Raw genomic sequence first — 15,541 nt, forward strand, 5'->3', positions numbered from 1 at the left:
CTCGGCCCCAATCAGCACTACGGCTGAGTATCACAGTGACTTAACGTGTCAGGTATGACCTGTGAATGGTCCCTGTAGCACTTTGACATCTTTCATCTCCTTTAATGCTCACAGCTCCCACTGACGCATAAGAAAGTAGACTTGCAGAGGTTATGTAATAGCCCCCAGGTCACACAGCTCCTGCCCCAAATCCAGTATTGATTTGACTCTAACCTGCTCCCTGTCAGGAGAAAAGGAAAGGGCCTTCTGGTCCACCTCATCACCATCTGCCCCAGCCATGGGAACCACCACCAGTTATTTGGGGGATCCAGATAATCAGAGCTTTAGTAAGGAGTATGGATTACTGTACCCTAAGATGATTGCATCTTCTGGTAGAAACACCGCTACATTAGGTTTTATGACACTAAATTAAGTGAGATAATACATGTGCAAGAACTTTGTAAAACTATTCTAGTACTCTATCTGTACTCTGGCCTGAGGAGCTAACTACTTTTCGATGGAAGTACTGAATTTTCATAATACAGTATTGAGCATTCTTTATTGTACTTTTTTAAACAAATACTCTCAAAAACTATTAAGTCACTTTATTTTGCTTGAGACAAGCATGCATGGTCTTTCTTTGCTTGCAAGAGTAAAAGCTCACGTGTGGTTGCCCTTCACTTCCCGGCAGCGCCCCATCATCTCCATCTGCTGGGGCCACCGGGACTCCAGATTGCTGATGGCTTCAGGACCGGCCCTGTACGTGGTACGTGTGGAGCACCGGGTGTCCAGCCTGCAGCTGCTGTGCCAGCAGGCCATCGCCAGCACCCTGCGAGAAGACAAGGATGTCAGCAAGCTGACCCTGCCCCCCCGCCTCTGCTCCTACCTCTCCACTGCCTTCATCCCCACCATCAAGGTAGAGCCCTCTTCCTTCCCTCCCCCATCCCTCCTCCCCCCTCTCCCTGCGGAGAGGAGGACAGGGACGGAAGATGGCTGAGAATCCCGGGGCAGCACAGGAGTCAGGCCTGCTCTTGACAGGAGCGCCTGGGTGGGATGGTGTGCGGCTCGGCAGAGCTCTACCACGCTCTGCCGCAGGTGCATCATCTCCAGCGTGTCCACGAGGGATTCGCCTCGAGTGATGGACTTTAGCTTTCTCGGGGCGGAGGCAGGCTCCAAGCTCGGTTGCTGCGTCATCCTGACGGTCAGGCTTAGTCATGACTTCCTGGCAATGCTGCCATTACTCCCACTTGAGAAAGCAGGAAACGCATCCCTAAAAGTTGAGTAACTTCCTCCAGAGCTCCTTATGGGAATGGTCAGGGTTGAGCCCAGTCCAATTTTAGGGCCCACCGTGCTCACCACTGTGCTGAGGAGGAGCAGCCCCCCGCCCAGCACGCGCCATCAGCCGTCTTTATACTGATTGTAACTCGAAACTGCTTTTCAGTGATAGCACGTGAGATGTGTCTGCCAGGTGCTCTTCAGGTGTGGGTTGCCCCCTAACCTAAGGTTCTTTTCTGCATTCTCTTACTGTCTCTGCTTCTAAGTATTAGATTAACTTGTTGGTTACTTCTTTCCAGAAACATCAGTTTTTAGAATCTGTTGTGATTTTTTTCAAGTTGCTTTTCAATCTTGCTTCTGCTCCTGGGGAGTTTTTAGAAAATACACATGCCCAGGCCCACCTCCCAGAGATTGCATTTTCATTGTCAGAGGTGGGATTCTGGCTCAGGTGTTTTTTAAAAGCTCCCAGGAGATTCTCATTTGCACCCAGAGTTATCAGTCACCATTCCATGCCACATGGTTAATGCAGAGCAACCAGTGAGCCCACACTGTCTCCTTTTTTTTCTGTGTCCTGCCTTCAGCCCCCGATTCCAGACCCTAACAACATGCGAGACTTTGTCAGCTACCCCTCAGCTGGCAACGAGCGTCTGCATTGCACCATGAAGCGCACGGAAGACGACCCAGAGGTGGGCGGCCCATGCTACACACTCTACCTGGAGTACTTGGGCGGGCTCGTGCCCATCCTCAAGGGGCGGCGCGTTAGCAAGCTGCGGCCAGAGTTTGTCATCATGGACCCCCGGACGGATAGCAAATCAGGTGGGCCCCCTCGCCAGAGGGACTGGTGACCTAGTTGTCAGGTATGGTTCCTGACAGCCCACGCAAAGATAATGCCCATTTTTGGAATGTGAGCCTGTGGGCTAGCGTGGGCCATCCTCAGAGCTACTTCATTTCCAGATTCCTACTAAAGTTAATGATTCTCTAAATGTACTTTCTGATGGGGCTTTTAACCACATTCCACGAGGCTTCATGTGGTGGGGCTGTCAGTGAAGGAGAAGCTGGCCCAGGCAGGGCTCTGGAGTGAAGATTCCTCTTCCAGTGGATCGTGTTCATTGAGGGCTTGACTACTGTTGAGACAACCTACACATAATAGTGAGGTCTGTCTCTGCTTCCCTCCCCCCCGCCCCCCCGAGTGAATGTAGAATTAAAATTTCCAAACCTTCAGCCTACTCTTCACCTGCTAGTGGTGCTTCTGTCCCTCACTAATCCACTGTGAACTCCTTTGTAGCTGACTACCAAGAAAATTCCTTGTTCATCCCTAAAGATCTTGCATGATGAACACTCTTTCCTTCTAAAACCCTCTCCTCTACTAGCTTCATTACTCAGTGGATGTACTCAGGGTGCTCCCTGCACACCTGTCCCTGCGATTCTGCTTTGTGAGCCTCTAGAGCAGGAGGGGGCAATGTCCAGCCGTATATGGCCGCGAAATCATTTGGTCTTCCCCTACCAAGGCTTCACCAAAGAGAAGTAGTTCCAGCCATCACATTAGGGGTGAGTTAATTAAATGTTTGACCAAATATAGCAGGCTAATTTTTAAGTTAATCATTTTGTGTGGTCCACAAATGATGTTATAAATATCCAGTTGGCAGAAAGAAGGTTCCCCACCCCTGCTCTAAAAGGAAGGACTTTGTTCTGTTTGTTTGTACTGACTCTGCCCACCCGGTGTCCTTAGCTAGTGACTGTTGAGGCTGGATGCCCCTGTCAGCAGTACCTGCCAGCTCAAATGTTCTGCCACCCCCTGTAAAATTATGCCCAGCACTGACAGCAGACTGAGTGGCACTGTTTTCTGTGCCTGTCACCTGTCAGTTGGGCTACTGGGACCCCTAGAGGAACACAGTAGTCTTGCTGGGGCTCTGTCTGCCCTCGAATCCTGAGGGCCTGGAGAGAGGGAACTGAGTCATCTCTGTACCCCCAGTGCCTGGCAGGTGCCTGCCTTGAAACAACATGAGTTAAATTAGATCTGTTTTCATTAGTTTCGTGCTTGTTCTTTCCACATCTCAACTCCCATTCATTCTCCCTCCCCGGAGACTGGCCTGTGCCCCTCGTTATGTGCCTGCAACCACTGTGGTATGTAGTACAACCAGTTATCCTAGTAGCACAGTGCAATGGCTTTTTCAACGTGGGCCTCACTTGCCCACTCCAATATTCAGTTGGATCTTTTTTCCTTTTGACTCTTGATGAACTAGTACCAAGAGCAAGGAGAGCGAGTAGGAGAAATGGGGGCTGGTAGCGAGGCAGGCAAAAAGGAAGGGAGGAAAGATTCAGAAGGAAGGAAGCAAAGTGAGAAAACCGGGAGAGCAGTGGACGTGAACTTAGGAGGAAAATGTGGTTTTAGGGGACGGAAGAAGAAAGGAGCCATTGATTAGAGGTGGCCAAAGGAGGGGAAGGAATTGCAAAAGATGCCAAACTAGAGCTTGCATCACGCCTTTTTGTCCAGTGGCAATGTTGCCAAGGTTCCTCCCGTGTATACAATTATATGACGCCTACACTTACATTAAGTGGTGAAGGGAACTGACATGAAGAGCTTGCTTCTGTCCCTTGGGTGCATATGTTCCCACCAAAGAATAGGGCAGAAGCAGCAGGCGGTGTGCTTTAGGGCCCACCGCCCCAGCATCTCCTCCTCCTTCCTGTTCACTTTATCAGCTCACACCACACACAGCCTGACTCAATTGCTGACAGTCCTTTGGGGGAAGAGATGTTTTATTTTTGTAATTAAAAGAATGAAAATGTTGTAGAGCAAAGCAGACCAACAATACGTATTCAGTGCCTGCTTTGTACAGGGTCCTTGAGTCTCCTGTGGTTGTGAAGAAATACCAGGTATCTCTGCTGTCAAGCACTTTATAATCCCTTTTGGGTGATAAGACAGCTTAACACTTGAAAAGTTCAATAAAAAAGTCAAGATTTAAATATCTCAAGACAAAAATAGACGATATGTCACAAGGCAGAATATGACTAATTGCCAACTGAATGGTATGTGGAAACTGCTTCAGAGGAGGAGCTTATGAAGTCAAGCCTCCACATCATTGTTTCCCCACCTCCCTGCAGGCTCTAGGCCTGCCGCTCACATCCATTCAGCAGGGCAGGGGTGTGGCCTATAAATCTATAACCTAATGGGTGCCTGGTGGCTTATGCTACAATGATTGAGGTCCACTGTTGTCAGTGTCCTCCAAGTGACTTAACAAATATGTTTCTCAAAATTACCAGTGTGTATTTTTATAACAGATAGCATGAGTCCCAATAATTTTTTAATTTTTTTTGGCAAAAATCCACAAATTTTCAAAAGGAACATTTCTTGCTATGGTCTAAATTATGTCCCCCAGAACCTACACGTTGAAGTGCTAACCCACCAGTGTGACTGTATTTGGAGACCGGGCTTTTAGGGGGTAATTAAGGTTAAATGAAGATCTAAGCATGGTGTCCCCAACCAATAGGATTGGTGGCTTTGAAGAAAAGGAAGAGAGATCTCTCTCTCTACACGTACACTGAGGAAAGACCATTTGAGAACAGTGTAAAAGCTGCCACCTGCAAGCCAGGAAGAGAGCCCTCACCTCGACCTGACCATGCCAACACCTGGATCTCAGACTTCTGGCCTCTCAAACTGTGATAAATAAATTTCTGTTGTGTAAGCCATCTAGTCTGTGGTATTTTGTTATGGCAGCCTGAGCAGACTAAGACAGAACTTGAAATATTTAAAAGTTGTTAAAACTGCATTTAAAGGTTTTTAAAATTCTAATAATACATCTGATTCAGGTTGCATATTTTGAAAAGCCTTTCATTCAGTCCAGATGAAATAAGCATATTCTTGAAAACTGACAAAATTGGAATGTGAAGCCTCAGATAGTTTAGCTCAGACTTTGGTTCTCAAAGAGCAATCCCAACTTACATCTTTCTACAACTTGGGTGTTTGCTCCAGAATTTCCATGATAAATTGATGGCACCGCATCTGTAGAACTAAGAGGTACATCTGGCCACCAGCCCTGGCTCCCAGCTTGTGGATATGATAGCACTGAATCTGGTTGTGTTGATGCTAGGTGGCAGACAAGCGGGACTCAGGGCATGTGCTCAGAGAGTGACTTTCTTTTCCTCACACACCCCCTTTAAATCCATCCTGTGTGGAGGTCCTCACTGCTCCTAGATGATTGGTTCTGAACCTTGTCTGCTCATGGGAATCCCCCAGGAGCTTTAACAATCACCATCCCCTCCCCCACACCCCAGGATTCTGCTGCAGTTGGTGTGGGATGCAGCCAGGCAGCAGAGCAAAGACCTCATTTTTCTGTCAGGAAGTATTTATTGAGTCCCTGGGGTGGTTTTCGTCTCTGTGGTTACAGCAAGAGGCAAGACAGGCAACTCCTTCCCTCATGGAGCTTATATACCAGTTGGGGAGACAAACCAAAAATTAGTGGTGAATGCTTGTGTGTGTAGCTTCCCCCCCCCCCCCCCAATTCAAATTCACATGTTGAGATCCTAACACCCAATGTGACCGTATTAGGAGGGTGAGGCCTTTGGAAAATGACTAGATCATGAGGGTGGAGCCTTTATAATCACAAGGTTCATGCCTTATAAAAAAGGCTCCAGAAAGATCCCAGCCCCTTCTGCCATGTGAGGACACAGCAGGAAGTCAGCAGTCTGCAACCTAAAGGGGGCCATGACCAGGACCCAACCATCCAGCACCCTGATCTCATACTTCCAGCCTCCAGAACTGTGTGAAATAAGTTCTGTTATTTATAAGCTACCCAGTGTGTGTCATTTTGTCATAGCAGCCTGAACAAACTATGACAAGAGTAATGGAAAAAGCAGTGGTATGGCATCTAGCATTTGTGAAATCCTGGCATTAGCAAGAAGGTCGGGTTGAACGGACAGTGCCTTACCAAACTTCCTCAAGTTGTTGAATTAGCTCGGTGCTTATGGACACGTGGAAGCTTGTGGCTTTACGTGCATGTTTGAATTGTTGCCAACCTTCCTCTGATCCAGCGACTCCTAAGTTAAGTAATGTAAAGCACTGCTCAGGGCATGTAAATTAAGTCTTTTTATCTGATCGAACTCAAAGGCGTACCACTGTAACTTGCTGGAGTCACCAGTCATGCCTTCTGATTCAGTAAGTGGTTTAAGGAGGGCTGATGTAGTAACACAGACTGGGCATCAGCCAGCCTCCTTCCACGTTGCATGCCAAGCCATTCTGCTCTGCCTCCAGTGGCCTCAGAGAGTCCCCTATTCACAGATGTCACCTCCATATGTTCAGAAATTTAGAGATTGGGTTGGATTAAGAAACTCATCCTTTGAAATGTAAACAGTCCTTTCAAATGGTAAAATCACTCTCCTTCTATAAATTATTTCACTGTGATTGAATGATTTGGCTTTTTATTACCTTAGTAAGGTTCTTGGAGCCTTGAGGGAATGAAGCTTTACTCAGTGAAACAATGATTTTTGAAGGATGGGGTACTTCCAGTGAGGGCAACTCTGGGGTAGGGGTCAGAACAGGGATTTGGGTAGTGAAGGGATGTGAGGAGGTATGAGGAAGGCAGCGAAGGAGAAGGGATTTTGAGGAGGATGTCAGACATGAACTTCACCTACTTAGCAGTTTTGTGATTGCCCCACCTCTGTGCACATCACCTTCTTCCTTGGGGCCTCTAATCTTCTGCCTAATGGCCAGTGTGCAGTTATCTTGAGTGGCTTCTATACAAGCACCCTCAGTGGAACCCAAAGCTAAACTGAAAGTCCTACTGCACAGGTCTTCCCTTGAGCCATTGCAAGCAGTTCCCTCAGTGGGATAGCCAAGCCCCACAGGCAACCTGGGGCAGTTCCAGCAGACTGTTCTGCAAGCTAGACATGAGCAGCTCTGTCAGGTCTCCTGTCTAGAGCAGGCCTGGAACCAGCAAGGGCTGTCCCAGGTCAGAAGCAGGTTCTTGGGGAAGTCAATGAGTCAGCAAGTCCCTCAGGTTCTGGCAGCCCACAAGCCTATGACACCTGGTATGTCATGAGGACAACAGTGAAGCCATTTTGGTTTTAGCCATTGGCACAGTAAAGTTCCAGACTATGTTGTACATTCCAGGGCATTAAAATACCATGCCCATTTTGATAAATGTAGAAGTAATTGCCTATTTTCACTTAGAAAATGTTATAGCACAAAAATGTGAAAGGAAACAGTGCTCTGCTTCTTTGTTTCATTCTCTAGACTTAAAATGGTGGCCTGTGGAGTCAGTTCTTAAGTTTCTAGTAATGATCATTGTTAGGGTTTAATGTCACTTCCCTTCAATTTGCTGGTTGGTGTCTTACCAGATGAAATCTATGGGAATAGCTTGATTTCTACCGTGATCGATAGCTGCAACTGCTCGGACTCCAGTGACATCGAACTGAGTGATGACTGGGCTGCCAAGAAATCTCCCAAAATTTCCCAAGCGAGCAAATCACCCAAGCTCCCAAGGTAATCTCGCTCTTCGGGGTGTTTGCCCTTTTTTGTGTCCCTGGAGGTGTATCTGTATTTTGCCTAGAGAAGAATCCCATTGAAACCAACACCAGGAGAGCACAGTGAGACCAGCATCCCCGCCTTTCACCTGGAAGGTCTGCCTGCAATTGTTACTACTTTCCTTTCTTCTTTCTTCAGAACAGAAAAAGACACCCAGGAGGAAGTTTGCTAAACCCCAGGGCTTCTCGGGGGGTCAGTGCTGATGATGGGCGGCATGGGTGGCCAGAGCTCCCTGGTGTACTTTTTTTTCCTTCCAGGTTGAGAAAAAATCAGAAAAAGGTTTTACAGTGTAAGTAGCCAAATTTAATGCCTATAATACTGCAATTGGGGGAAAAATAGTTAACAAAAAAAAACTTTAACCCCTAAAGGTTTGTTTAAAAACTGGCAAAGAGCTATAAGAGCAGGTGGAAGGGCCTGTGGTATCTCAGGTAAGAAGCGTCACCTTTCTCACCCTGCTGCATATACCTATGGGCTGTGTAAATGGCCCAATCCTGAGCTGGATACCAATGTCCTTATTTGTAGAAGTTCGTTGGTAGACCAGATCCTCACTAAGATAGATCCCTTCTAGCTCTGAAATTCTGTGATGTTGCACAAGATTAAAATACAGTTTACATACAGATACATACCTGCCCAGATCTGAAACACAGAATTCATTGTGCAGCCAGTTAAGGCAGTGTATTCACCACCCAGTTGAAGTTAAAGGACATTCCATCATCCCGGAAAGTTCCCTGTGCAGCCTCCCATTCGATCCCCACTCTCTAGAACAATCACTGTTCTAACTTCTGTCACCATAGATTAGTTTTGCTGCTTCTTGACCTTCACATAAATAGAACCAAGCAGTGTGTACTCTTTTATTTGGCTTTTTTGCTCAATATAATGAATTTGAGTTTCACGCATGTTGTTGTGTCTGTCAATTTTTTTGTGTGTGTGCTGTGGATTCCACTGTAGTGAGCATACTACAACTTACTCCATTTACTAATTCATAGGTATTTGGTGGTTTACAGTTTGGGGCTATGATGAATGAAACCATTATAGAGCTTCTTATACACGTCTTTTTGTGAACATATGCACACATTCAACTCCGACATGTGCTTTAGAAGGTGAGTTGCAGGGCCATGAGTAGATATGTGTTTAACTTTACTGGAAACTGCCAAACAGTATTCCAAGGTGTAGGTACCATTGTGAGTTCTCATCAGTATACAAGGGTGCCAGCTGCTTCCTTTTCACCTACAGTTGTATCGTCATTTAAAAATTTTTACCCATTCTGGTGGGTGTACAGTGGTATCTTGTAGTTTTATCCTAATATCTCTAATGATTGATGATGCTAAGAAGTTCTTTATATGTTTACTGGCCATTTGGGCATCTTCCATTGTGAAGTGTCTGTTCAAGTCTTTGACCCATTTTTTATTGAGTTGTAAGATTGTTTATGTATCCTAGCTCTGATTCCATTGTCAGATATGTATACTGCATATAGTCTAACACATTAATGAAGTTCTTCTCTTATGATTAGTGCTTTCTGTGCCCTGTTTAGGAGATCTGTCTACTGTGAGGTCATAAGACACTCTTCTGTTCTCTTCCAGAAGCTTTGTAGTTTTAGCTTTCACACTCAGATCTCAGGTTCATTTTTGTGTGTAGTGTGAGTTAGAGGTAAACATTTATTTTTTCCCATATAGATATCCAGTTGCTTCAGCAATCTGGTTGTTTTTTTTCATCTTTGTTCTAAGCTTGTTAAAATTGCTCTTGTTAAAATAAAATTATGAGCTTTCCTACACTTCTATAGTGTTTCAGATTTTCCTGTAACTTAAGCAGGAAATTTAACACGTGTCTAAATCCTTCACCTGTGAGTGTCCTTTTAAGGCTTCTGGATGTTGCCATCCCCATAGTTAGTTCTCCTTCCTTCCCTCTTTCCTTGCGTTGAATCCCCTACACACAGCAGGCAGGTTCATCTCCTCACACAAGGCTTTAAGCAGCTCAGGCCCACGCCCTCCCATTCTGTGGGAGTGCTAGGTGTCTTATCAGGCTCGATCGTACCTGTGAGGCGTAATGCTTTTCTTTCCTAGACTATCATCAACCTGACTGTATTCATTTTTATATCACTCTCTTTAGGTTGCACTGGCATTAAACACCCATGTCCCCATGTTACACACAAAGTAACTTGAGGACCACAGATAGAACATAGGATCAAAAGGCAGCAGAAATTTTTCATTCCACTTATTCTTCCTTCCACTTATTCTTTCTAAATATTGTGGGCGTGAAATGCTAGATTAAGTCTGTTGGAATCCAGATGTTGTACTAGGAATTATAAAATCCCTGGGGTCATAAGATGAGAAATGACTCTTCCCACTGCCATTTCCCCCGGGACTGATTTTCTAAACCCCTGGGAGAAGATGTGGGCATTTCTAAATTTACTCTAAGTCAGTAGAAAGTGAAAGATGGTTAATTCTCTAAGGTTCCTTACAAATAAATGGCCTGATCTAATCTCACTATATTTTAAAATGTGCATTATTCAGTATACAACTGTTCTCCTTTTCTCCTGTTTATAAAGCAAAAACAAGCGGGAATACTTGGTTAAATCAAGAGTCCTGGCTCCTAAGATTGTGACACCTACGAATGACTGCTGGGAGGTGAAGGGGGCATGCCAGGAGTGCGGATGCCTTTGGGCCAGGTGGCACACTCCTTCCCTGCTGTGGGTGCCTAACCCTCTGGCCTTGTCTCTGCAGGATCAACATTGAGGCTCGGAAGTCTCCCAAGCTGTCCCGGGCTGCTCAGGAGATGTCCAGGTCCCCTCGGTTGCCAATGCGCAAACCCTCCATTGGCTCACCCAGCCTGACGCGAAGAGAGTTTCCCTTTGAAGACATCACTCAGGTAGTGTCTGGGTTGCGGGTTGGTCACACGAGTCTGAACTTTATTGACTGAGAAAACAGATCATTGAGTAGTTTCAGCATGGTGTCAGTGCAGCTGATAGTTTCAGGAAGAACATCTAAGGTAAAAGTGGATTCAGAGCCAGATACCCTCTCTAGTCCAATGATTTCGGGAAAGGAGAGGTGAAGGTGAATGTGCCCAAATCCCATTTGTGGCCTTTTAAACTGACACACATGCAGACACACTGGGACTGGGACACATCTGCCTCTCACTTCCAACCTGAGGAGTACAGCTTGGTGAACCCCCAGTTGAAAATGGGTGGTGACATGCTGCAGTTAGCTTCTGCTCTTCAACATGGCGGAATGAATGCTTCTGGCTGCCAACACCTGTGGCTCCTTAAGCACTGTTATCATTCTTACTAATAGGAAATATGGAAATAGATAGTGATGTTTCTTCCTTTTTTCCTCCTACAGCACAACTACCTTGCTCAGGTCACGTCTAATATCTGGGGAACCAAATTTAAGATCGTGGGCTTGGCTGCTTTCCTGCCAACCAACCTCGGTGCAGGTAAAACCACGTCCTGTTCTTTGCCCGCTGTCTCGTTGATACTCAGGCTGAAGAAAACAATTTCAGCCTTCAGTGGCCTAAAGGAGAAAATGAATTCTATGACATCAAAACATTAGCATGCATTTTATCTCTAGCCTTTGGCTCCAGACACTATGATGTCACAAAAATCAGAATAATCACTCGAATTGGTGTTTTGCCAGTGGTGCTTTAATTTTTTAAAATTATCATCTCTAACTTATAAAAATGACAGAAAGAGTGAAAATCTCTATCAGAGCTCTGATAGGTTTCTGGTTGTTTTGACTTTTGGCCATTCACTTAGGCAGGTTTTTGGTACCAGTGCCTTTAGGTTCTTGAGCTAAAAGGAACTCCAGAAGAAAGAATTAGACTATAAGAAGCTGGCTGACTGTGAGCACAGCTTAGTGGCGAATCTTTATAGATGTCATTTCTAAGTACCAAATAAATATCCCGTCCATGAAAGTTTTAGACAGCGAGGAAAATGGAAGCAAGGGAGTCTGAAACTGGACTAGAATCCAGGATTTGCGTTCCCATCTGCTCCAGATGGATAGAGCGAGCAGTACTAACTTACCACATTTACTCAGAGACAGGAAGGTGTGAATGGCAGGAGGCCCTTTTCAATGCACTTTCATCCAGATGGACACTTCTTTATATAGGCCCAGGATTTGTGTTGCCCCCCACACCTTGCTAGGCCACCTAATCATTTAACATGCACACGTGTCCCTGGAAAGCTGGCTTAGCCACGCAGGGTTCACCCGTGGCTAGTGGCCCCTTTCTTGACTGTGCTCTGTGTAATGTACTAGAAATGGTTTTTGAAAAATTCTGAATCTGCATATAAAGGTTATTTCAGACACTCTTATATCCTTTAAAATAAATTATTCTTGCAAATCAGGTATAAAAAAAAACCCATTGCTATATCTGCCTCTTCAGAGACTTATTAAATAGTGCTGCATTTGGATTTTTCATTTTGAGATTTTTTAGCTAAAAGAAAAAGAGGAATAAAAGTAAAACATAAAACTGACTTGAAAAATAACAGTAGTCTATCCCTGTACATAATGCAGACAAATCTTAGACTGTTTTCAACCACCCGCAAGCTGTCTGCTGACCACAAAGCTGTTCCTCAGTTATTCAGCAGTGCCCTGCTGATGTGTACAGTTGATTCTAAGAATCAGCGTGTGCACGTTATGATTATTCCCATGTCAGCAAGCTGAGAACTTAGCCATCTGCCTACATAAACACTGAAAAAGGAGTGGAGGTGAGAATTGGCTTGATGGGTCTTTTCATTCTGCCCTTATTCCTCAAGTGTTGAGTAAACCCACAAATAAGTTAAGGACCTTAGGATGAAAGGGCGTGGCCTGTATGTGCCTCAGAGCCATGTGCTGCTCCCATGAGGAATCTGAGTGCTCAAGACAAAAGCTGTCCGTGTGACTGCAGAGAAATCCCTGTCCTAATCACTGACCCTTTTAAAGAGTGTTTTGGCTATTCTCATTTGTCAAGCTAAAATAGTTTTCCACTTGATTCTACTTAAAAAAGGAAATTAAGTCTTGGGTTCTGAAAGTTATGTTACGTATTGCACCCTATTATAAATCTTTGACACTCTGGTGGGTTTAAAAGCGAATGCTATTCACATACTGGATAATTTGTTTCCTGCAATTAGAATAATTGGGCCATGTAATTTTTTTATTTTTAATTTATTGCATGTCTTAATTTTAAAAATATGGAATAAATTCAAAAGACGTAAAGGAGTCTAACACAGTAAAATCTCTCTCATTCTCACCCCCAGCCACCTACTTTTTTTCTCCTGGAGACAACTGATGTTATTTTTTTAATTCCTCCTGAGATTTTAAATTTTATTTCTCTTTGTTAATCTAAATGACAAAGAATTTCACTTTTCATACATTAGTTCTTAAGGTATATGGAACCATCCAGAATTTTAAAGCCAAAATTCATACTCTTCTGTGGTCAAGAGAGAGGAACATGTGAATAATGCCTGGAATGACCACTGGGTTGGAAAGTCACCTCAGCCCACACCAGTCCAAGCTCCAACCTCACAAAGGTACTTCAAAAAAGAGGGCTTGCTGTGCCGTGGGAGTGTTGGCCAGTCAGCCACCAGGCATTAGAGCTGATAATTGTGGAGGTAGAATTTGGCTTAACAAAACAAAAAAATGAACAATAGTAGTAAAAGAACTTCTTCATGGCTCACAGGAAAAAGTATTAAACATAAAAGAAAGTTTACAGGCAATTTAATTTCATCCTGATTTTAACCTACTGTGAAACTTAAATTCAGATTCATCATTATTTAATTTATTCATTTTAGAGGGAGAGAGAGAGAAACATTGATTTGTTGCTCCACTCATCTGTGCATTCATTGGTTGATTCTGGTATGTGCCCTGACCCGGGATTGAATCCACAACCTTGGCATATCGGGATGACTCTCTTACCAACTGAGCCACATGGCCAGGGCCAGACTCATTATTTTTAAACTTATTTTGTCTCCTCTCAATATTTTAGTTGCAGTCTAGCCTTTCTCTTAAAAATCTCTGTTAATCTTAGTGTTTAAAGACACCATGTGGAAGTTCCTGATAAATCTCTATGCTGATCATGAAATTGAAATTGAAAGTCATTAAGACAAGAATCCAGTCCTAAATAAAGGCAGCGTTTTATTTCTGCCTGATTCACGTCACCCCTTATCTCATAGTTTTTCTCAAATAGCTCCATGGATGCCCAAGATTGTCCTGAGCTTGGCAGTCTGGCTATTACAACTGTTTGCACTAAATTATCTTTCTGATTACAAACAAGGTTTTTAAAAATATATATCTATCATACCCCAGCTCATTCCAAAAAAGAATTTTAGTCTAAGATAAGTTTTTAACATTTTAAATGTGTGGTTCTACAGACAAACCATTGGCGAAATGGCTGGGCTAGACCAAGAATTTGGTGTCCCTGAACCCATACTGTGGCTGCGTGGCCGGTCATGCCCAGGGAGAGCTGCTCTCAGACTGGGCCCTGCCTGTGCAGCCTGTCTTCAGATCAGGAAAACCACCACCCCTTTCTCTTGCTGTGACCCTGTTGGCACCTTAGCTGTCGTCCTTGTGTTTCTACTGACTGTCTTTCCCCTCCCACCAGTAATCTATAAAACCAGCCTCCTGCATCTCCAGCCGCGGCAGATGACCATCTATCTCCCAGAGGTCAGGAAGATTTCCATGGACTATGTGAATTTACCTGTCTTCAACCCAAATGTGTTCAGTGAAGATGAAGATGATTTACCAGGTGTGTTCATACACGTCTCCTACTTTGTCATGAGCCCTCTCTTAGTGTGTTGTGATGGGACAGAGTGGTTATTGCTTCACAACGTCCTTGGAGCTTCCCAGGTGGAATCTGAAATGGCCCCTTACTTGGAGGGCAGGGAGAGACGGAAGAAAGAATCAGACCACTCCAGAGGGGTAGGTGGCAGTTTTAATGAGCAAAGGAACTTAACAGGCTTTTCTTGGGTGGCTTTAAGACTGATAGATTTCCACACCCACTGCCAGTATCTTAATAGTTTATGTAGAGGCCCTGGCTGGGGTCAGTCACATATACCATCCAGGGAGTCTCAACGCCACATTTCTGTCTCAAGGCTGGATCCTTGCAGTAGCTTCTGGGAGTGGGAAGGGCAAATGGAGTGCACATTCCAAGGACAGGGGACGGAGTGGGGAGCCTCCATTGCCCGGGTCCAGCTCTCAGGTGTTCTGGTGGTGGTCCCATTGTCTTGAAGACCTACAGGAGGATTGCAGCACATCAGTTGTGCCTGCTGCCTCGGTTTGGGAAAGGTGTAACTCCCTCAGTAAGGTTGGCAGGTATGGTGGCACGACTCAGGAGAAAGGTAACATACTATCAGTCATTTGGGGAAGAGGGAAGCTACCAGAGCAAGGACTACTAAGGTGGCCATGCCACCTCATCTTTGCAGAGCGCTTCTACCATTTTGTTTTATCCTCACAGTCATCCCCTTAGTCATGTGCACAGACACAGAGAAATTAAAGGACTAACTAATCAGGACTCCATAATATCAGAACTGAGCCCCAGTCTTGTTGGCCCCAGGCTGGCCCTCATCCGTTTAATCCCTGCTCCAAGCAGGGCGTTACTTGAGTGCCCATGAAGCCTGGGATATAAAACCTGCTGCATCTCCAGACACCAAACCTGTACATTTCAACAGCTCTCTCCCAACACAGAGTGCATGTCTCAGTGTATTAGAAGCCTGGTCCAAGTTAAAGGTAAAATCTGATACAAGTTTTTTAAATCCCAGCTTACAATTTTTCAAATATCTATAGTGTTTTCTAGTGGGGG

General features: G+C 44.8%; 1 protein-coding gene across 4 annotated transcripts in view; it reads left to right on the forward strand.

Moving 5' to 3' along the window:
- TULP4 (TUB like protein 4) overlaps nt 1-15,541 on the forward strand; it is a 147,212-nt gene that overhangs the window by 121,462 nt on the left and 10,209 nt on the right. For all 4 annotated transcript variants that reach the window (XM_087817714.1, XM_087817716.1, XM_016200695.2 and 1 more), the window contains 6 exons: nt 671-895; nt 1,836-2,070; nt 7,588-7,732; nt 10,495-10,639; nt 11,110-11,203; nt 14,345-14,488. In XM_087817714.1, the coding sequence (XP_087673840.1) occupies nt 671-895; nt 1,836-2,070; nt 7,588-7,732; nt 10,495-10,639; nt 11,110-11,203; nt 14,345-14,488 (988 nt within the window). The remainder of the gene's footprint in view (nt 1-670; nt 896-1,835; nt 2,071-7,587; nt 7,733-10,494; nt 10,640-11,109; nt 11,204-14,344; nt 14,489-15,541) is intronic.

Source organism: Miniopterus natalensis, chromosome 5 (genome assembly GCF_054644295.1).
Source record: "Miniopterus natalensis isolate mMinNat1 chromosome 5, mMinNat1.hap1, whole genome shotgun sequence".
Lineage (NCBI taxonomy): Eukaryota > Metazoa > Chordata > Mammalia > Chiroptera > Miniopteridae > Miniopterus > Miniopterus natalensis.